Source organism: Condylura cristata, unplaced genomic scaffold, assembly GCF_000260355.1.
Source record: "Condylura cristata isolate star-nosed mole 26May11 unplaced genomic scaffold, ConCri1.0 scaffold00033, whole genome shotgun sequence".
NCBI lineage: Eukaryota > Metazoa > Chordata > Mammalia > Eulipotyphla > Talpidae > Condylura > Condylura cristata.
The window spans coordinates 9,612,106-9,634,919 of NW_004567134.1; the positions used below are offsets into that span (position 1 = coordinate 9,612,106).

Below are 22,814 nucleotides of genomic sequence, written 5' to 3' on the forward strand. Positions count from 1 at the left end.
GAGGGCACCCTTATTGCACCACTCTGGAGGTTTACTGGGAGCTGGGGTTTTTGTGACGGCGACCTAGGTAAGGAGTCTGGCCAGGGAAGTGTCAGGGCAGCGCTAAGGGGGCGGCCCTGGCGGGGCAAGGGCGGAGCGGGCGCCGCTGCGTTGACCGCCGCGGCAGAAAGGGGGCGGCCGCACCCATTTCCTGCGCCTCGGCCGGAGCGATCCGCATCCGCAAGCTGAGCCTCGCGGGTGGCGACTGTGCCCGGCCGTAGCGAGACAGCCCCGGCCCAGCCCGCGGCGCCGCCGCCACCCCGCCGGACGCGCCGAAGCCCACCGGGCGGTGGGCGTTTGGGCTGCCCGCATGGACGCGGCTCTGAAGCGGAGTCGCTCGGAGGAGCCCGCCGAGGTCCTGCCGTCCGCCGGAGACTTGGAGGAGGAGGAGGACGAGGGCATGGAACAGGGGCTGGAGGAAGAAGAGGAGGTGGACCCCAGGATCCAGGTAGGGCGCTCGGGGGGCGCCCCGTTCCCGGTTCCGGGAGCGCGCGTGGAAGTCGGCCTCCACGCACCCGCCGCTTGCCAGCCCGGTGCCCGCGGTCGCGGCTGGTGGCCCGGCGGCCCGCGGGCGGAACGGCGGCTTCCGAGGCGGTTTCACCAGCCTTCCACGGGAGACCGCGGTGCCGCGTGGACGCGCCCTGACCGTGCTGGGGTTGCCTTGCAGACCCCGGGCCGGCTCTGGTGGTCGCCGCAGCGTGCTCGGCGGTGCGGGCGGGGATGTGCAACAAAGAGAAAAAGGGGGGCGGGGGCGCCATGCGGGTGTGGGGGGTACCGCGGCGCGGCGGGCACTGCATAGCTCCCCCGCCTTCGAAGGGGGCTCGGCTGGTCCGCGGGGGAGCTGGGCCCCGGGGGCGGGTCGGCGAGCCCGGCCAGGTGGGCGTCGCCTGCCCCTGCGGCGTGGGCTGGCACCCCACTCCCGGCTTCGCAGCCCTCACCTGGCGGAGGTGCCCGGCCTGGGCCCCCCTCCTCCTTTTTGGATTCATTGTTAGCGAGCTGGAGGGTTCATTGTCACCCCTGATTTAGCCCTGCGCTCGGCCGCCAATGGTTTCAGACACAGCTTTCCCTTGTTACGAGGTCCGGTGTGGAGAGAAATCCGGGACCACCGAAGCGCAAAGCTGGCTCGTGGAGAAGGCCGGGGGATTGGCCTGGCCTTCTGTGCCTCCATTTCGAAGGCGGATGATTAAAAAACAATTCCCAAGCCGAGATGAGAAGTGACAGCTTAACCTCCTGACCCTCTGAGCAAAAGCCCAGCCCATTCCTCTCCCAAGACCCGTTTTGCAACCCTTTCCATAAATCATTTTTTAAAAATACTGCTTTTAAGCGTGCTTTTCCATTTCTGGAGCCCTAAGTGGCGTTTCAGTGCACAGATCAATTAAAAGCTCATTTAACTCAGCGGTTGGAGTTTTAAATGAATTGTTTTGGCAGATTAGCAAGATAAAGATCAGGTGGAAACATCTTTGCATTAGGAATTATTGTATTAGTTAAAAACATCCGTTTGTGTTCTTGGTACAGAATTCTGTTAACAAGAGTCTTTGTTTTCAGAGTAAAATGAATTCACTTCATGCTGGGTACTTTTGACAAAATGTCAGTCTGAATGTTTATTTAAAGGATCGGGATTAAAGCTAGTTTTTTTTTTTTTTTTTAATGGCAAAACACCAACCCAGTTAGGTAGGTTGAGTAACAGCTTGAAAAGATTTTCAGCTCTTTACAGAAACATTCTCAACTACTGATGAGTTAAAGCCAGAATTTTGCCCTTGATTGTAATGATTTCATTGGGTTTATACTTTTGGCTTGAGCTTGTTTATTTTTTTGTCTCCTTTGCAAAGTTCTTGCTTAAAGCTAAAAGTTTTTGATTTGTAACAGGTGGGTTTACCTGAAGACACATACCTGAAATAAATATTTGCCCTTGTAAGAAATTCTTGGAGTCTTACTATTTCAAAAGGGACACCATCCAGAAAAAGGATTTCAGAAATCCTGACATTTGGTACTTCCAGCCAAGACTACTATTTTCTTTGAAAATTAATACTGACCTGTCCCTATTCCTAGAAATTTTGCTTGAGTTACTGTTCAGGTAATGGGCTGAGTCATTCTGGAAACAAAAGATGAGTCTCTGACCCCTTTTCTCACTCTATTTTTTCATCAGGGGGAACTGGAGAAGTTAAATCAATCTACCGATGATATCAACAGACGGGAGACTGAACTTGAGGTACGCTAAGCTGCGCCCCCTTTCAAGATGGAGTGCCTGTCTGGCTAACATGAGGCTGCTTAATTTTGTTTTAATGGCTGGAGGATTATTCCTGGCATCTCTTCCTCCTCGGAATTGAGCAATAGTTGATTGTCGGACAGAATAAAATACACCACCGAGCTCAGCTTGAGGGTGGGACACATGTGGCTCCAATTTCACGTGCTTCTCATCCTGAAAGCATCATGGGGCCCAAACCAGGGCGGCGTGGGGCCCGGACACACATCAGGCCTCAAGTTAGTGAGTCTGTGGAAAGGCCAAAAGCTCGGGTGGGATGGGGGGGGCGGGCTGTTAATAGGGAAGAACAAGTCAGCTCACCCAGTTTCTTATATTTGTACTGGGAAATGCTGTTTCTTGGGCTGGGCCCATTTATTTTAGACCGTCCTTCCCAATAACTCATCCCCTGCTTCCACTTCCTGATCTTTTCTTTATTGTCTGCTTGTGTGTGAATGCAATTATCTTAATGGTAACTGAAAGCTGCTTAGACTGGGGGGGGGCTTTCCTACTGGGAAAAATCTTGGGGAGAGGAGCACTTGGTTGGAGTTGCATGAGCATCTTCAATCTGTGTAGACAGATCAGCATCCTTCACAGCTGCCAATTAGTCCCCAAGCTTCTCAGGGTGCTGATACTTACCCTCTGTCAGCAAACCCGCAAATGCCAATACCCCCCTCCCCAATACCCCGGGCATCTATCTACCCCAGAGCAGGGATTGGTGGTCTGAGCTGATGGGACCTCTTGGAAGGGCCTGGTTCTTGTAGCAGGAGAAATAGCAGGGAAGGCGTCAGCTGAAGAGGCTCAGAGAGCCTGGTCCCCAGGAATGAGGGTATGGAGAGAGATACAATCTGCCAGGCTGCCTTGACTTATGTGTGGCTTGGCCCAGTGGTATCAAATACGGAGGTGACAATGGGAATTCAGAGTTTGTTGCTCTTGAGTTGTGAATGCGAGATTATTGCTAACCCCTCCATTCCAGTGAACAGATGATGAACACTGGATGCTCTTTCCCTCAACTGAAATAAAACGTGCATAACTACATATATTTTTCTTAAGAAATCAGGTCTCTTTGGGCAGGTAAGCTCTCAGGATCTCAATTTTAATAGATTGAACAACAGGAACAAGTAACAACCTTCAGTGAAAAGCCCTAAACCCTGTCGTCACAAGCTCTGGCTGATTGCATCTTGTCACAAGGGACTAAAGAGCAGCTGTCCTATTTGTAGCTACTCGCCACATAAGGGCTATTTGAATTTAAGTTTAATTAAAACTAGGTAGTCAGCTCCTCTGTCATGGTAGTCCTAGGCGGGGTAGAGAGAATGATTCCATCGTAGAAAGTTCTCCTGGCCGAAAGGGACTCTGAGGTGCACTGTTGCACACAGCGGAGCCAGGCCCTGTCCCAGCTCCCCTCCACCTCGCACATTCTGTCTCCCAAATGGATACATTGCAAGTAGTCTTTTGGGGGGCAGAGAGGTGATTCAATGATTCCACAAACATTCGTCTGCCTACTCTGTGCCGGCCGGCGTTCTGGGGCAGAGAATAAGGCGCCGCACCTCAGTCCTCAGAGCATGGGCCTTCCTTAGGTAAACGTGGGCCATCTGTGGAACTTATTTTAGCCCTAATTTCCGAATCCTCTTTCTGTATACACTTGGCTAGTTGTGTGTCACAGGAAGCCTCAGGACAGGTGTTTCCTGCCTCGCTCTGAATAGCACTTGGCAGCGGCAAAGAGAGGTGGTCAGAGAGCCGGCTGGTGCAGTGGCTGGTAGCTCACGTGCTCTGATAGCCCAGCTGGGCCCGGGAATGTGGAATGGCAGCTCCAGAAGTCTCTGTACCTTGTCTTGTAGCCACAACAAAAAGTAAAACAAGAAATGGTAGGAATTAAATTTAATACAGTCCGTGTACCCCGGAATATCCATGCTGTGTGAAATCTGAAGAGATCAGGAGAGATCTTACGTGTACGTTTGTGCTAAGTCTGCAGGCCTGGCGCATGCCTTACAGCAGGGCCACATCTCAGCCCTGACGGGCCAGGTTTCGGGTGTGTAGCGGCGTGCGGCACCGGGCTCCAGGCTGATCCGTGCAGAGGGCTCTTGGGGATGGACCTCCACGCAGCCAGAATGTGTCTGTGCTGGGCTCCCCCAGACAACACTGGCCACTGGGCTCTGGAGGACTCTGTTGGCCACTTCAGATTTGTGGATGAGCAAGATCACAGGGGCCTCACCCTTAGGGCATTCACCTTTCCGTTGAGTGTGAGGTGAGAAAGGTGAGAGGCAACTGTGAGGGGTCACAGAGGCAGTGGAGGGAGTCTCTGCAAGACACCCCGGCAGACCCTGCAGAGGGAGAATCCGTGAGCAAGGAGTGGCAGGAGGAGGGAGCGTGGGGGCACCCGAGGGGCCGTGCCAGGTTGTGGGCAGGGAGCAGGCATGGCTTAGTGCGGGCTCAATTCCTGCTCTTCATGGGAGTTGCTTTCCATCCAGACGCTGTGAACTTTGAATTAGCGAAGGCTCAGGCGTTGTCCTGGGGACACATTGTGACCGGGAGCTCACGCGACCCTGGGCTTACATCTGGTCCCCACTAACCCTGTGTCCTGGTCCCAAGAGCCTCTGGGCGCATTTCTGTCCACCCACCCACACATGCCCTTGCGTGCATCTCTGTTGCAAAACAGAGATTATCTTATTTAATATAGATAATAGATATGATCAAATATATATAGAGAGATTTATAATGTTGAGCACAAGGCCAACAGTCTAATTTACACTGGCTGAGCGAAACGTACGTGCGTTTTCTCCATAATGCACGTCTCGGCCCCCTGGGGCTTGGCACTGGACAGCCCTGGGGGTGCAATTTTGGAGCCTGGTGGAGGGCGTCTTGGCTGCTCCCATTCCCTGGCCTTCCACCGTGGCTTGCAGCTCCCTTGTTTTGTCTAATGCTGAAATAGCAGAATTGGTGACCAGGTCGGAGGGCTGCTGATTGGCTCGTGGAACTTGGTGCCCTTGTCCATGGCAGCTGTAGCCCAAAGTGGGACTCGCCTTTCGCCCCCTTCAGTCTCGGCTTTTCACGTCAGAGCTTGTCCAAAGGCTGCCGGCCATGGCGCTGTCGTTGGGGGAGAGCTGCCGCTTCCTGGACCTCTCAGCCTCTGGCCTGGATTGAAGGGTGCTGGGGCCCCTGTGCACTCTGATTTCTGTCCAGCCGGGACCCGCCTTCCCAGACCATTAAAGGGAATAACCTTTTAGCCAGAGAGGCCCGTGGCTGTCAGCCTGATGTTGCAAATTAAGAAAATGTATGATCCCATAGACACCTTGGTTAGTCAGATTGCATGATTAATTCTTCGAGTATTTATTGATCGCCTATTAAGTGCTGAGGACAGTTTTAGGTGACAGGGAGCAGTGAGGAGTGTGGAGAGGACTCAGTGTGTTCCTGAACTTAGAGGGAGAAAGGCACAAGGCAGTTAAATACACCGCAGGTGACTTAGTGAAGTGTGCTAAGAGCAACGTGAGAAGGGAACTGGGCAGTGTGGGAGCGGTGAGGGTGCAGTATTGCAGATGGTGGTGTGAAAGGCTCCCCGGAAAGCGTGCCTGGAGGCAGTGAGCCAGGAAGGGAAGAGCTTTCCAGACAGAGGAGAGGGAACAGCCAGTGCTGAGGTGGGGAGGGAGCCGTGGGCTGAATGATGGGTGAAGGAGGGTGGGGAAATGGGTCATTTGGGGAGTGGGAACCTGCCTGGTGGGGCAATACGAAGACATTGCTCATGTGATTTAGAAACGCACATTACACTGAATTGTCTTTTTCAAATGTTTGTTAACGACAGGATGGCAGCACAGAGAATTTCTAAATCTCATTGTAATCAAGGTTGGCAATATTCCTTGCCAATTACTATTATTTTTTTTAACCACGATGTTTTCATTACTTCCCTGGCTTGCCCTGAAGACCGGCTGTTTATAGGGCAGGGAAATGGTCAGTGGAGGAGGGGAGGAGGGACGCAGCCAGGCCTCCTATCCACACACAGCTTTCTGACTCTGGATAATCAAAAGCTGACTTTTCCAGCCTGCCCCTCTCCAGGGAGGCAGAAGCAGCTAATTGTAAACATTCCTGCTCTTGGCCCTCACTGTCTGGCTGGAGACAGGTCTAGGCAGCCTTTAGAGGTGTTTAATTCTGACATCTATTCCTCAAACTTGGAAAAAAAAAAATGTCTACACCCAGAATCTGCCCCTCTGTGCCTTGTAACATTTCTCTCATTTCTCAAGAGTAAACACTGTTTTGAGTTTGGAAATTCAGTAGGAGAGAGAATGTGGGGTGATTTGGAGCAGCCCCGCTTTTCTCTAGTAGATCATTACCCAAGTCAGGGGAAGAGAAAATTCTTGTCTGATATCCTGGCACTTTCTGTGAGGGAGTGAGATGGGGGGAGGATGTGTACTGGGCTCATTGAGACTTGAAGAAAGTGCTTGAAGCGACACCCCAACAAGGGGATGCCAGGAATAACTGCTGCTTGAAGCTGGGCTGGTGGCAGGCAGGAGCTGAGGGAGACCCAGATCTCTGTGTATCCAGGTGAGGTCTGGGCCAAGTAATCTGGCGTCGGAGTTGGGGCCTGGATACCCCAAATCATGGGGATGGTAAGATAACAGTGTGGAAGTGCAGGAGGACAATGAGTGACAGTCCAGCTGTCACCTGCAGTGTCCTGGGCAGTGGCTGGGGGTGGGGAGAGCAGGAAGAGCATGCTCTGTTGCAGCCTTGGCCACTGGCTGACTAGCTGTAAAGATAAACACATTCAGAGATTTAGAGTCCCCCCCCCCTTTTTTTTTAAAGATGTATTTATTTGTGCATACAGAACAGGGGTACAAGGCCAGAGGCTCAGGGGCGGTGAGAGGCTTCACCAGAGACAGAGTGGGGAACAGAACAGGCAGATTGACGAAGTACACTGCTGAGGGGAGCAGCGGGCTGGTCAGGAGAGGTCTGCCACACCATGTGGTCACCTCCGGGGCAGGCGGGAATCGAACTCATGCGGAAGCGGCTTTAGATTCTCAGTGCTGTGCTTTAACCCGCTGCACCACCAGTCCCCCCCTTTTTTTTTTTAAGATTTATCTACTTATGCACACAGAACTGAGGTACAGGCCAGAAGGGCGGGGGCGGGGGTGTGCAAGGATTCACTAGAGACAGAGTAGGGAGCACAGTAGGCAGGTTGACTGAAATACACTGCTTGAGGGGAGCAGCAGGGTGGGGGTGGTGAGGAGCGATCTGCTGCACCACGTGGGTCACCTCCCTGGCTGGGGATCGAACTCGTGCTGCAGTGGGTGGGATAGCTTCATAGTGCTGAGCTTTAGCCCACTTGCCACCAGGGAGGCCCCAGAATCCTTTTTTTACAAAATGTAAGTCTAATACATTTTGTCTCATGCAATTTTTTAAAAATGAAGGAACTTTAATGACAGGCAATCTAGATAATCAATAAAGACATGATATGAACTGCAAGAATAAGTCTGCATAAATTATAATTCCGTGGAGCTCTGACCCCCACCCCACCCTCCAGCACTGGCCCCAAAGCTGACTCTGCTGTGGGGGTGGGGTAAGGTGGGACTCTGGCCTCCTGCTTCAGAGACCATCCTCTCTTCCCCCACTGCTGCTGGCTTGGGTGTGTGTTGGAGGGGGGAGTAACTTTTGTTGCAGCAGTTGTTCTCCTGGGAATTTATCCTAAAGGAACAAATGGCGAGGCAATAGGTTCCCTAGTGTCCATGGTAAGCATTGTTTGAAATCTTTGGAAATTTTTAAATCTAAATGACTAACAACAGGGGATTAAAATGAACACATACTAGGCCTGGGCAATGCCTGCTAGAATCTCGACTTTCAGAGGATGACGCAGTTTGGCATAAAAAGCACTTCAGTGTGGAAAAAGTGGGGTCCAAAGTATGCGTAGTGTGTGCTACTCTGCAGAACAGGCGTAAACGCAGAGGGATGCCCCACGCCTGCTGTTAGGTCTGGTGAGCGATGAACAATGTGTATTGTTTGTATCTTCCTCTTTCCCAGCGTGTATTGAATTTGTATTTATTGTGAGAGGGAAAAACACCCCAGCCCCAGGGAGCTGGGTAGAGACAGAGTTTTGGTGTTTTGGTGTCAGGTGGCTGGGTTAGAATCTGAGGTCTCTGGCTGTGGGGAACCCTGACCCCCTGGGGACTGAATCTCCTCCTCTAGGACTTGGTGTTGGATTCTCAGCCCACCCTGGGTGGCCAGGAGGACGACGGGGAGGACACAGTGTGGGGAGGCCTTTGAGTGCTCAGGCCTAGGGGGAGCCGGGCCAGCCGGCCAGCTGTCCGACATCCGGGCCAGGTGGCCGTGGCCTGGCGATGGCTCCCCTCTCCCCCCACAGGCGTCGCCATGATGTCTCTTTTTTTTGGAGACTGGCTCTGGCCCAAGGGCCAGTGAGAGGGAGTTGCAGGCGGGCATGTGGCAGGGTGGACTTTCAGTCCCTGGAGGGAGTAGCCGGCCTGCACACTGTGGATCCTCTGCTGGGAGGTGGAGAGCAGTTGCTTCTCTGAGTGAGCCGGGCTTTGCCTGGAACAAGATAAGAAGAGCCCAAAGATGCCGTCACCGGTCACTTACTAGCAGAGATGGTCTGAGAACTTGGTCTTGAGAGGACTTTGTCCATGTGTGCATGGCCGAGAGGGTAATGCCCCGAAGCTGGACGGCCCGGCCCTCTGTGTACACAGGCCGGGCAGGTGAGCCTGTTCTGCCCTCTGTGGGACACTGTCCCTTGTGGTGTTGGTCTGTTGTGACCAAAATGTAGCTGAGACACCAGACTGTCGTTGAGTGAATGACTCACTGAAGCTTACTGTCTAGTGGCTGTGTGAACTGGAGTAAGTTACCTACTGGCTCTGGCCTCAGTTTCTTTCTTCCAGTGATGGTGCCTGTTGCCATCCGTGAACCCTGCTGCCGCCGTCCCCGGAGCAGGGCAGGCGAGGCCGCGCCACTGGACCTTCCCAACAGGGAACAAACGTCTCCTTCTCGCTCTTGTGCCTGATTCGTGCAGGCCCTGCCCTAAGCCCCGTGCAGACACAAGCTCGCGGTGGCATTGGCCCATTTTGCCGCTACAGAGGCCTAGAGAGCTGGAGGGTCTGGCTCTCGCAGGCGCTCAGTTTGGCCCCACTGTGTGCGGGCTGGATGTGCGTGCGGGGCGGTCCTGTGTGTCGGAGGGCGCCGAGCAGTAACCACCCTCCGCCAAGCACCACTCCGGACCAGCAAGTGTGCTCAGAGGTTCAAACGTGCCGCCTCCGGAGCAGTGCCATCGTGCGTGGTCCCTGGCACAGCAGCCTCGCCTCAGTGTGGGAACTGGGGAGAACTGCAGAAGCGTGGCCCCCCCCCCCAGACTGCTGAATGCGACTCCCAGGGCGCCCCCCCAGCACCCTCAGGCCTCCGCTTGCTCAGCTCTATCACAGCAGTGTGTGCACTTGGGAACTTGTCTGGCCGCCCCCCTGAACTCCGGCCTTGGTGTCCCTGGGGTCTCACGCAGCACTGCAGAGGGGTGTGGTGAACGTGGAATGAGTGCGAGTTAGTGTCTGGTTCACCCAGGGCCCCGTGGACGTGGCTCACGGCGCAGGCTGGTCGTATCCCAACAGGCAGGTCCCCTTCCCCGGGTCTGCTCCGACTTTGTGTTCTTCACACCACACTAACTCCGGGCACAGTTGTGACATTAGGAAAATGTCACCTGTGTCTTCCCTGCCCTCCCAAAGTCCCTCTCGCACAGAGTCTTAGTTCTTGAGAGCAGAAACTTCTGGCCAGGTTGGAAGTGCTGGTGTTTTAAGAGTGACCTTTCCCGATGTGTGTGGATGTGGTCAAAATCTCTTTAGTGAGGGAGCACTAGGTAATAAACTATAAAAGCCAATCTAAAACTCTATGGAGAGTCTGTAAAACCATGTAGACAGAGCAGATGCATATGAGGGAGGAAAGGTCTAGAACGGTACAGTTTGCAGGCTGTGACCCACTTGTTGCTCATTAAGTTCAATGTAAGTACAGAAATTGAGAGTAAGACTTTAGAAGAATTAAAAAAATTTTTTGTGTGTTTCATGGAGGTGCTGATTTGCAGTGGGCTTATGGGGAGAAGATCCGTGATCGCACAGGCCAAGAAGTGGGTCTCTAGAAAAATGTCCCCTGAGATATTACGAGTAGTCAGTACTCTGTTGCTAAGAAAGCTGGGGATTTTTCCTCTTTGTGCTTTCTAAACCAACTACAGTGACCATATTTTATCACCTTCACAGTCAGGCCATGGGGGTGGAGACTGAAGCACTGTTGTAAAAAGATGTCTTTATGAATCAAAGAAATGAACGCCAATGGAAGGAATTTTAGGAACTAGGAAGGCTGCTGGTGGAAAATACTCAGATTGGTAGTCCCTGCCTTAATTATAGATAAACCCTGAGGTGGGTGGGTACGCTTGGTGAATTACTGTATTGTTAAGCTCTCTTTGTGGTAATTCATAGAAGGATGAAAAGACAATTTTAGGATTGCCTACAGCCAAGAAACCCTCACTTAGAAAATTTTTAAAAATCACCCACATTTAATTGTGGAAAACATTCCAAATATTAAGACTATTAAGCTAGTCACACTTAATGACTGTGTGCATTTGAGTTCCAGCGTGATTTCTAAATGGAGGAAGACCCCCTGGTACAGGCAGGGGCTACTGCTCCGCCTCACACACTTGTGTCCACACTAGCAAGATGTTTTATGGGTTGTTGGCAAGAATGGAGAAATGGCTATCTAATCTTAAAATGGATTCTGCTGTTTCAAAAAAAAAAAAAAAAAAAAAACCACAAAGCTGGCTGTGTCTTCTTTTTAAGCTTGAAAAAGCAATGAGATAATACATGAGCTTCCCTGGGCTCTCTGCTGGAGCCCACTGCACAGCCGTGGGTGTTCGCGAGGTAGCCCATAGCACCTGCAGACGGCTCCCTGTATCCCCAGGTTTATCCCCGAGGCCTCCTCTCTACACTTGGAGGCATTCCCGGTGTCTCCACCTCAAAAGAAGAAAGGCCGTTGGTATTGCTGGCGTCCTTGTCTGGCGGTTGATCAAATCTTCCAGTCCCCGAGGTGGGAGAGACCTGTGGTCCCTGCGGAACGCAGCCTTTTAATACCGAGCTGTTCTGTTTCCTTCTGAGTGTTTGTTGTGGGGACTCTCAGCGTGGCGGTCTATGTGTGTTTTGGCTGGATGAATGAAACATCTATTGAACCTCATCCTTTGGCAAAGCGCCCAGTTATCTTTGCCCAGCCCTCCTCTCGGAGTTACTTAATCTGCCTCTCGTCTCAAAGCTGTTTTTACCAGTGAAGACTTTATTGCTTTTATGCAACGTATCTTCACCAAGTGTCTCTGGGTGATTTGCAAAGCAGCTGTTACGGAGCTCAGAGAACTGGGCTCCTTCATTTCCTTATGGGAAGATGGGAACAAATTTTATGTTGTTCTTGCCCAGATTTTCCTTTGCTCTGTTTCACTGGATTATCTAAAAGATATCAGTGTTTGCTCTGATAGAAAGACACAGTACTGGGGAGACAATAAGGGGAATATCCTCTGTTGACTGCAGCCAAGCCCACTCAATGTAAACTCTTATTGTTTGCCATCAAGTTCAAGCAAAGCATGATGAATTGGGGTTTGGCTGTTTTTCATCCAGCCTACCCTGTTGTTTTCCAGTGAGCAAACACACTCAGCTTTTTTTTTGAGAGCTTGAAGCCTATCGATTTAATGTTCTCTCCTCCAGTTAGTGGCTTTATTGGAAGAAGAGATGAAATGGATGTGTCGTTCTTCATTGTACTGGTTACTATTTTTTTAAAAAAGATTTATTATTTATGCATACAGAACTGGAGTACAAGCCAGAGGTGCAGGGACGTTGAGAGGATTCACCAGAGACAGAGTGGGGGAGCAGAACAGGCAGACTGATGAAGTACACTGCCGAGGGGAGCAGCGGGCGAGACAGAAGAGGTCTGCTGAACTCTGCTGAAGCAGCTGCAGCTAGGCCAGCTTCATGGCGCTGCGCTGTAACCCGTTGCACCACCAGGGAGGGCTCTGTACTGGTCACTATTTCTACCTAGGAATTGACCCCAGAAGTTCACAACTTAAATCAGCTGCTTTTATTTTGTCCGCGGTCAGCAGGCCAGGAGTTTGGAGAGGGCCACTGGTTCTCATTTGTTTACAGGCTGTCAGGCAGTCGCAGGTATTGTGTCCTGCTGGGGTCTGGCTTCCTCTCCTGTCCCAGCCTTGGGCATCCTGTGGCAGCGTTTGTGTTCTGTTGGCTCAAGCAGTCACCAGCCCATCCCCCATCCCAGAGGAGCAGGTAGAGATGCCGAAGATTTTGGAGCCCTGTTTTAGAAGTGCCACACTCAGGACTGGCGTGGAGAGATGGGCTTGTTTGCAGCCTGCAAGACAGTACCTTCAGTCTCTGTGTAAACACCCAGAGCACGCCCCTGAGTGCCTTCATTTCACCGTCTACACAGTGCAGACTTCGGCTAGCGCTGCCAGTGACCCTCAGAGGCAGCGGCGACAGCAGCCAAAGGGAGGGAAGCAGTTTTTAGCTTTTGCTGGAAGTCCTCTTACAGGGGATTCTTTGTTGCTTTACCCATTTCTTCGAAACTTGGAGAGAAATTATCACCTGGCTTGAAAGGCCCATCAGAAACCATCAGCACAGCCAACCTTGACCCAAAAGTGCAATAGGTTCTAAGTCTCCGAGGGCAGATCCCGACTTGCTGCTTTCTTTGCTGCTGTCTTCACTGGGGGAATAGAATCCTGGAGCTGGTGTGTTTTGCTAGAACGTGGGACTTGTTGACAAGCTGGGACTTGTTGAAGCAAAACCACACTTAAATGTTTTGAAATGCTGGGTCGCAGAAGCAGAGGCAAACTTGTCTGGGAGCACTGGAGACCTACGCTCCTCAGAGTGAGGTCATGGAAAGCCTGAGCTTCAGCGGTTAGGAGAGCTGGGTATGAATTCTCCTTCTCCTCTTGGCAGCCAGTGCAGGCTTGACAAGGAGCTTTTATTTTTCTAAACCATTTTTTTTTTGGTTTTCACTTCCTTTTCTCTAAAACGGGACTATCTTCCCATTTTCTGGGGGTTATCTTCCAACATCTTGGAAGATATTGCTGGGCTATTGAGGATTAAATAGGGTTGATGATGGTAAAGTGCCCAGCGTTACCTGCCATAGAATGTTCGACCGGTGTTGGTCCTTTGCTTTCTACCCCTTGCCTAAACATTTCTGTTTACTGAAAGTTTATTACACGCTAAGTGTTTCGTACAGTATTCTCAGAACAGCTCTTGAGGACATTGAGAAAGGGAGGTTCTGAAAGATTTGAGCTAGTTCTCCCAGGTCATGTAGGGGCTAGTGGGGAGGGAAGCCGAGGTCAGAAGCCAGGCCCCAAGGCCGTTGCCCAGGCCCTGCGGTGGACTAGAGATGTCTGAGAGTGTGGAGGGGCTGTGTTGCCGCCGGGATTGAGACTCCTGAGATAAAGCTGGTCTGGGGCTTAAGGGACCAGGTTCTCAATCTTTGGCACTTTTGAGAGAGTAACTTGACTTTATGAAGTCTCAAGTTACCTAATCTGAGCAGTGGGAGCAACTGACCTAAATGGAAGGTTAATTCTTTTCCAGCCCTGACTGACAGGATAAAAATCTGTCAATCTGCTGAACGACTTGTGAATCACTCAGTGTTGATGCTACAGGAAATGCAAAGACTCTTTGGACACCATCTTGCAGGTTAGAGCTACCATTTTATTGTTAGTGAGGCAGTACTGGGACATAGCTTTTTCAGAAGTCCCTGAGAAGTTTTAAGGGACATGTGAGACCTCTGTCTCATTCCCTCCTGCCTCCAGTTCTGCTCCTGAAAGCGCTGCACTTAAGATTTCTAGTCATTGCATCTGGTTGGCGCTTGCTCTTCTCTCAAGTTAGGGCATCGGCTTTTGACTCTGGTTCTTTTGCACCCTGCGCCTCCTTCCCTTCCATGTTGATCAGCCTCAGGCAGGAGAGCGGTTATACAAAAGCCAGCAGAGGTGAGCCTGCAGCTTGCCTGGAATGCTGTGGTGGGCGGTGCAGGCTTCCGACAGAGCTAGTGAGCTTGTGAGCTCAGAGCCTTCCAGGGCCTTCTGACTCTGGGAACTTGTTGCTCTGATTCTAAAAGCCTTATTTATTTTAAAGTGGACCTTATGTGGGTGGTAGTTGAAACATTACCCTGTAACCTATGTGTCAGTCGGACATTCCATCCAAAGTCTAATATTTGTGGATTCTTGAAAAAAGTTCACGTGTCTGTTACTTTGGTAACAGTGTTGTTTAAGTTTCAGGTGTACAGCCTTTGACCTTGCTGTCCATATGTACCTCACCCCACCATCCGGGTCTGCCCCTCCTACCTGTCTTCAGCCCCTTTCCCCTCACCATTCTGTTGTCAGAATCGGAGAGTTTGTTTTTGTATATCTTCTTGATTTGTTTCTTATCCTCCTACATGTGAGTGAAATCATATGATATTTGTCTGTCTTTGCCTGATTTATTCACTTAGCATAATCCCTTCAAGGTCCTTCCATGTTGTTGCCAGTGGCAAGATTAAAAAAAAAAGGCTCTTAATTTTGAAGAATATTGTAGGCCTCTTGGTGTAAACATGGAACTAGTTAATTTTTTACTAAATTCATTAAAATGCTGTGGTTTCAGCAATTTGCCTTTTCTACATAAGGAAACCTTTGGGTTTAAAAATGTGGTTGGCCACGAATGAAAATCTTTGGGTCATTTCAGGGGCACACGCGCGTGTGTGTGTTCACACAAGTGTACAACACATGTAGGATTGTTACCTGACTTCATTCCCTCCACTAGGGCCTCTTACCTCTTAGGACTGACCTTTGCACCTGAAGGTTTAAAGGGCTTAACAGGATTTTTTCCCTTGTGGTACTTTGAACCTTGGACTATTGAAATACCTTTTTTTTTTTTTTGGAATTGGTTAAATTTCATTCTAGTAGCTAGTGTTTATGTAACATCAACATAAAAAGATGAATATGTGTCTTTCCCAAACTGACAGGTGTTCATAATTGGTTTCTATGATTCAGAAATATCAAGGACATGAAAGACAGAGACAGAATCACTGTTCCATGTTATAGACTAGAGAGAGCGAGAGCAGCTAAATGCATGTGTGAATCCTGGACTGGGAAGACAACATTTTCCTTTTACTGTAAAAAGCATTAATGGGAGAGTTGATGCAACTTGTATGTTGGCCAGACGAGTAGCACTGTATCAGTGGTGAGTTCTGGTTTTGGGCTTTGTACCCTGCTTGTGGAAGAGAAGTCCTCATGTTTAGGAAATCTATAGAGTCGAGGGGCTTCCTCTTTACAGCTTCCCTCATTTTTTCCAATTCTGAAATTATTTTAAATGAAAAAGAAAGTCTTCATTCTCAGCCTCGAAATGGCATCCCCCTGCATGGATTCTTTGTTTTGTTTTATATTTTTTTACTTGAAGTAAACCCACAGTCTAACACTGGGCAGGTTTCAGGTGAGCAGCATTAAGGGGTTCCTAGCCTGGAGCTGCAAAGGCCCTAGTGACAAGACAGCTGAGACAGGCTGTAGTGTTCCTGGAGATGCGACTGGCTGCTCCCGCTTGTTTAGAAACATTCTGTTGTCCAAGCAGAGTCTCAGCCACAGACCTTTTCTACTTTCCACTCAAGCTATCCTTGGATGTAAAAGAGCTCCGAAACCTTTGTTAATCTAAGAAGAGGGAAACTTGAAGGAGGAACCACGTTGACCGCCGTCTTGCCCACCTGTGCTCTCAGTGGAGGGGATCTCTAGGTGGCTCAGAACCAGTCAGACTGTGGTGCTGTGGGGGGAGGGGAGGGTAGGAGACGGGATCTGGCCTGTCACTGAGGCTGTGGCTGCTTAGGGTGTGCGTCTGGGTCCAGAGCTGGGCAGTGTCCCAACTGCAGTTCAAACTCCTCTACTTTGTCGCTCAACTACTCAGACAACTTAAACTAGAGAGAAGATTGCCTGAAAGGATGTAGGAGTCTTTTGTGGAACCCCAAAGGGACATGTTGGGAGCCTTGCCCACAGGAGACCACACATCCCAGTTTGCTCGGCCTGGCCTGGCTTGTGCCTGCTGTCCCAGGTGTGTCCATGTTCACAGGGCCCCTCCTTACTCTCAAGCGTGCCTGGGCAGACAGACACTGCATGATTTCACCTAAGTCTGGTTTATAGAGAAGCCAAACATGCAGATTAATAAAACAAATTAAACGCTTACACCCTCGGACCAATTAGTGGTGGCAGGAAGGGAAGGGGAGAGAGGGCAGAGGGAGTCAATTGTATAGTGAAGGATAGTTGCTCCTTTGGTGGTGAACTTACTGTAGCTAATACGCATACTGGTTTTTCATGAGGCTATAATGCAACGTCCCTTTAATTAAAGAAAATAAAAATTACGGCAATTTCAATGCTACCTCCATCTAAAAACAAACATGTTCTGTAGCTATTATTTATTCCATCTTTGCCTTCACAGTGACTTGTACTTTCTTTGAAAAGGAGAATTCTTGCCCACAAGTGGAAAATCATCAAAGGGAAAAACATTTTCATCAAAGCAAGTTTTTTATTGAAGAATAATATGTCCATCCGGGCAAATGCCCAACTCATAGGGTGCTTGGTGATCTTCAAAGGAATGTTATTCTGTAACCAGTCAATTCATTGCTCTGCTTATCAAATTCCAGCAGATGCTCCCACTGTGGAAGGCACTTTGCCTGGACCAGCTCCCCCTTTCTTATAAAACAAGATTAGCAAATATAAAGAAGGACGGGAAGGTCTAGGAAGGCATTCTCCTCAGCACACATGAGGATTAAAGGAAGATGGGAATTGCTGAGAATATGCGGGATCTCTCCTTTGAGAGGCCTGTGGGTGGGCCGAGGGCTGGGAGCCAGGACCCTGCACACTGTAACCACTGACTGCCCCAGAGAGCTTTTGCCTTTGTGAGTCAACTCCGTGAATATTTGCCACTTTTGAAATGAAAACTAACAGGTTTAAAAAACTCATTTCACTCCTTTGAATGACACATCCAGACCAAGAAAAGTAATTCTCCACAAACAAGAAAGTAGCCGTTTCTTTTGCAAGTCTAACACTGTACATCTGGCTCCACAGCACTGTGTTCTGTGTCTGCTCTGCATTCCATTTCTTGCGGCGTCACAGGTCGAGTGACCTTTGGAAAAGTCCACCGAACACTCAGAGCATGAGGATGAAAGAGGCAGATCAGACCAACTTGTTTATGAAAATGGTTTTGACTTTGCACGCTCCTAGGAAAGGCCTCAGGGACCACCCCCATCACCACCCATGATCCCTTGGGCCGCACTCTGAGGGCCACTAGTGACAGTAAACCCACAGTGGACTGAAAGACTGAACCCCTCCTCACCCTCTGCCCCCCCCCTCACTCTGGAGACTGGGGATCATTGGTGGTTCTTGCCGAGCCTGTCTCACGGTGCTGTAGGGAGGCCCAGGTGGTGCCTGTGAAATCTCGTTCTGAAAACTGAAAGCACCGTGCTTTGTAAGGGCTTCACTCAGGAACTTTTGAAGGGTGGCGTCATCTTTAATTTGTAGGAAAGTTATTTTTAAAACCTGATGCCCTGTCCTAATCTGACTTGCTCCATAGGTGGCCTCTGACGGGACAGAGACCCATCAACACTTGGGTTAGTGACTGCTCAGAAAGCCCAGAAAGCAGACACTTGTCCGCAGTGTGGTGGCACCTGGCATGCTCTTTCCAAGGTGTGCCAGTGGCTCTGGGCTACCTGGGCTGCTTATCTGATCCAGGGCTGTGTTTCTGACACACTGACACACGCAGATGCGAGACCGTGCTACACTCAGCCGTTCTTTGCTTGAATACATTGCCCTCGGTCTGAGTCACCTAATGGATGTGACACAGTTTTCTGATTGAAGATCTGAGGCTTTGTGCAAGCAGAGGGAGCTCTTTTAGAACGCCTTCAAATGCTGATCTAAAAAAAGTTCTGGTAAACAGCCCTGGCTGGAAAATAGCTTGTTTTTCTTGACTGGCAAAAGATCTGCTTGTTCTCCTGAGGTGAGTCTGTACTTCTAAACCGCTCCCCTCCATGGGTCATTTACTGCAGAGATAGCAATCAGTTTTCTCTGCCGCAGATGTCCCTGGAAGCAACCTGCACTCTAATCTTGGAGACATATTTGCTTGTGGTTGTAGGAGACAGAGAACTGTGGTCAAATATTTCACAAAACTAGGAAAAGCACACGTTCACTTGAGGTAAACCGACATTAAGATGTGGCAACTTGGCTTAAGATGGATTTAAAGAAATGCTTTCTGTAGGTTGGGCTTAATTAAGTTCCATGGTCTCTGCACTTTGCAAACGTGGCTAGGTTGGCCAAGGCCCTCTTGCATGAACCGAGTGAGCTACCAGGGTGAGCACTGGGCGCTGCCTCTCCCTTCCCAATCTGTATTAATTCCACTACCTGAAGACATTTTTCAATCAGTTTTTTTTTATTATAAGATTTATTTATTTATGTATACAGCACTGGGGTACAGGCCAGAGGTGCAGGGGTGGGGAGAGGATTCACCAGAGACAGAGTGGGGAGCAGAACAGGCAGATCAATGAAGTACACTGCTGAGGGGAGCAGCGGGCGGGTGAGGAGAGGACTGCCACACCATGTGGATCCCCTCTTGAGCTGGCGGGAATCAAAGACACTTCATACTGATGTGTCTTTAGCTTCTTATTGCTGTGCTTTAATCTGCTGTGCCACCAGGGAAGGCCTCAATCAGTATTCTTAAGGTTTAGTTCCATTGCAAGTGACAGAAATCCAATTCCAACTAGTGTGAATAGACCAGAGAGCAGTGACGATGGTTGGGCTTGTGTGTGCTGTTTAGGCTCCAGGGAAGTGTAGTAGGGGTTTAGCACAAGCGATGAAACGTTGTTTAGTTCAGAAACTCAGGTGTCATTGGCACAGCCCTCCTCCCCGCATTTCTTCTCTCTTGTCTCTCAGCAGGCTGCTCTCCTCATAATGCTCAGATGGCTGCCTACTATTCCAGGCTTTCATTCCATCCTCTCAGCCATCTCAATGGGGAAAAAGTTGCTCAAAAAGGCTCACAAAAGTCCCAGCAGTTTCATTGGTGGGTCACGTGACCTCCCCCTCTCAAGAATCACTAAGCTGAGGAATATCCATGACTGGTTGACCAGACCTGGTTCAAGTGACCACTTTTAGGACAAGGGTGACAAAAACTGGGGCTGTGATAACAGGCAGCAGGAAAGATTTTAGTTGGTGGGCCTCCTGCACTTCAGTATTAGTGGGGTGTTGTTACTCCAGTAGCCATGGTCCTCTGTGGAATGAGAAGAGAACTGAGTCCTGTCATAGCAGGGAGAAGGCTGGCTTTGGCGCTTGAAGCTCGTCTTGGGTGAGGAGGCTTGGTGTCCGCTGGACGTCAGCCAGTCGAGCTGGTCCAGGCAGCGCAGCCTTACTGACTGAGGGCAACGTTGGTGTCAAATCCAGTTTCTGGGGCTTAGAGACCGTGGGTGGTCACACTCTTAACCAGGCTGCTGGGCTGCCCATCAGAATCAGTGAGTGGCTCAGTGCCACTGCTCGTTAAAACTGACCAGGTCACACTTCTATCTAAAAATCCACCAAATACTTTACCACAATTACCCAAAAAGGAAGAGAAAACGAAAGTCACGAGTATCTCCTCCTCCCACCCCGGCTTCACTTTCTCCTGCTCGAGAGATTTACTTCATCTTTACTGATGATGTACGTAGTTGTTTGCGTGGCTACTTCCTGATCGCAGTTTCAGTGCTGGTCTGTAACGTCCTGCTGTGGGGGAGGCAATGGTGGTGTCTCCCCTCTGTCCCCACCACGCGCCCACTTCCCAGCCCCTTTCCTCGCTGCCCAAGGACCTTGCCGTGTACGTGCTGCAGCTGTGGACATGCCAGTCATGGTGGAGCTGGCCAGGAAACAGGACCACCTTGCCTTTCTGGGGCAGAATGCGCTCATCAGCCGTTTCCGATGGGCGGTCAGTCGAGATTCGTGTTCAGAAAATGCTCCACATCTGCCCAAATCCTCAGCCTCTAGAGACCTTCTCCTCTGTCTGCTGAAGTGTCCCTTTCTTCCAGGCCTGGCTCGGATGACTCTAGGTCTGGGTGGCCTCCCGGGTGTGTGTGTCTGGGCACACTACATGGCACTTAATTATTTGCTGCTTGAGTGTGAATTGTGGCTCTGCCCTGTCCCAGTTCTGTGACCGTGACTGCTTACCTACCTCTTGGTGTCTCCTATCCCCTCTATGTGGCATGAATGGGGACAGCAGCAGCCCCTGCTAAGATGGTTTGGCAGTTGCATACATTGACTCAACAAAAGCATTTAGAATGTCACCACCCAGTAAGTTGTCAAATTGCTCCGTGTCCTTCTCTCTCAAAGGCAGAGAGTTGATGGGTTATAGTCACCAGTGCCCAAGGTCGCTTTTGGCAAATCAGAAGCCCCCAGGGGGTGGGCAGGGAACTGAAATGAGTGAAGTGGGTGGGCATGGTTCAGGCACAGGGTGGGAGTGGGGGGTCCGGGAAGAGCTATCGCTGTCAATGGGGGACATCTACTTTACTTCTGGCCTGTCATGGCCACATAGGAATGGAGTCCTGCATTTCCCAATCTCATCTCTCTTCTCTCTCGCTTTTTTTTTTTTATGAGAAATTTGAGAATCCATTAAAAAAAATTTTTTTTCCTGGCAGTTGGTACATAACAGATAGGTCAAAGGCACCAAGCCTGTTGACCTGCAGGCCACTGGTGTGGGGCCCAGTTCCCATTTTACAGGCATGCTGGTGTGACCTGCCCCGTCCCACGTGTGAGCTGACCTGGCTCTTAGTCTTCTCTTCTGTGGTCTGAAAGTAACCAGAACTGGTGCTGCTTCCCCGGGGGTAACTGGGAGCTCGGTCACATACATATGTGTATTTGCAGATACTGCCACCTGCACAGCGTAATGGGTAGTTCCATCTGTCACGTCAGTTGCCCAGCCTCAGACAGACCTCTTGGGGATTTCTGATAGTCACAGGTATCTTTTTATGCTGGAGAAAAGTGTGTGTTTGCCAAGCACCAACTATGTTCCCAGGAAGATGAGGTATCCTCGCTGTGAGATGGAAAGTAGCTTTCATAGGTGATGAGTGATTCCTCAAGATTTCTGATGAGGTTCTCACAGAAAGAGGTTGGGACCCATTTCTCTGATGAAATTCCCTGGTTTTGGACACGGCCCTGCCTTCCTCATACCTGAAGTCAAGTGTGGCTGGTGCTCGGTGGGACCTTGCTGGTCTTGGGGTCTATCTGTGGCGGTTCCCCGCAGAGCAAGCCTCATCTTGCTCAGAAGCGGTGGCCAGAGTAGGCAGAGGAAGCTGCTGCGGGACCAGGGCTTGGGTCAGAAGTGGGTTAGGGCCCAGAGTGAGAAGCTTCCAGAGAAGACAAGGCCAAGCCCAGCAGGGCTGGGCTACTGGCATCATTTCCAAACCCACCGGCGAGTTCCTAGTACAGTAGACAGGATTGTGAGGGGAGACCAGAGCCTCCCTGACCTCCACAAGCCACCCAGCTGGCCCCAGAGGCTGCCAGCACTAACCTTCTAGACTGTTATTTGTGACCAGACCCCCGGGACACCTGTTTCACCCACGTAGCTGTTCCGTCTCTGGGCAGCCCCTCAGCTGTGACTGTGTGGTGTTCTCTGAGGAAGTATCTAGTTCCCCTTTCTCAGAGGTTGGTGCATGTGCACTCAACACGCACCCCCGAGGGGTGCTGCGGCAGGCAAACGCCGATGGGAGAAACGGGGCAGAGCGGTGTGAGTGCATGCCCGGCCCTCTGACATGTCCTCTGAGGCCTGGGGCTGAGCTTTTGACTTTGATTTTTTTTTCTCTTTGTGGCCTCTATGGGTTGGGTTTCTTGACTTCCACGGTGTGGTTAGGCCACCTGCTTTTCTCACTTCCGGGTTACCTCGCTGCCACGCTCCAAGATGGACCGCCACCCTTGTGCCTGGCCAGCCTCCACTCAGCCCTGCAGCCCCCTTCAGTCTCTCACAAAGTCAGCTTCCTCTCTGCTTGCTGAGCACGGCTCTGCTGCCTGCTTGGAACTGGTATTTCCTCTCCCTCCAGCAAGTGCTGGCTCATGCTTCCGGCTTCTGTGTAGGTGTGACCCCTCTAGAAGTTTCCAGTAGTCTCCTAACTAAGCCCGGCCTGGCCTCGCCAGCTCTTCACTACTGGGTCCATGACATGTCCTCCCTCCCCGCCTTTGACTTCTCTTGAGTGGGCTGTAGATGCCTCACCCTGAGCAGACTGGCCTTGACTGGCCTCGAGAGTAGGGGCCGAGCTAGGCCCAGCACAGGGTCCGGCCCTGAGGTTGCCCTCCTTTGAAATGTGGTGAGGCTTTGCAGGAGTGTGGGAAATGGCGCCTCTGAGCTGGACCTGAGCCATGCTGGACATCTTGCCCTGAGGACCCGGATGAGCTTTTAAAACCAGCCTACATTGTCCACTGTGGTAGCCACTGGCCACATTAGCTTTGTACATTTAAACATACTGCATTCAAATGATGGAAAACTCAGTGTCTCTTGCCAATTTCAAGTGCTCAAGA

General features: G+C 50.7%; 1 protein-coding gene across 1 annotated transcript in view; it reads left to right on the forward strand.

The window, feature by feature from the left end:
• The first annotated feature begins 190 nt into the window (after nucleotides 1-190).
• Nucleotides 191-22,814, forward strand: part of SH3BP5 (SH3-domain binding protein 5 (BTK-associated)) — a 48,570-nt gene continuing 25,946 nt past the window's right edge. Inside the window, exons 1-2 of the mRNA XM_004692305.2 lie at nucleotides 191-487; nucleotides 2,186-2,248. Of these exons, the coding sequence (XP_004692362.1) occupies nucleotides 350-487; nucleotides 2,186-2,248 (201 nt within the window). The 5' untranslated portion in view covers nucleotides 191-349. The remainder of the gene's footprint in view (nucleotides 488-2,185; nucleotides 2,249-22,814) is intronic.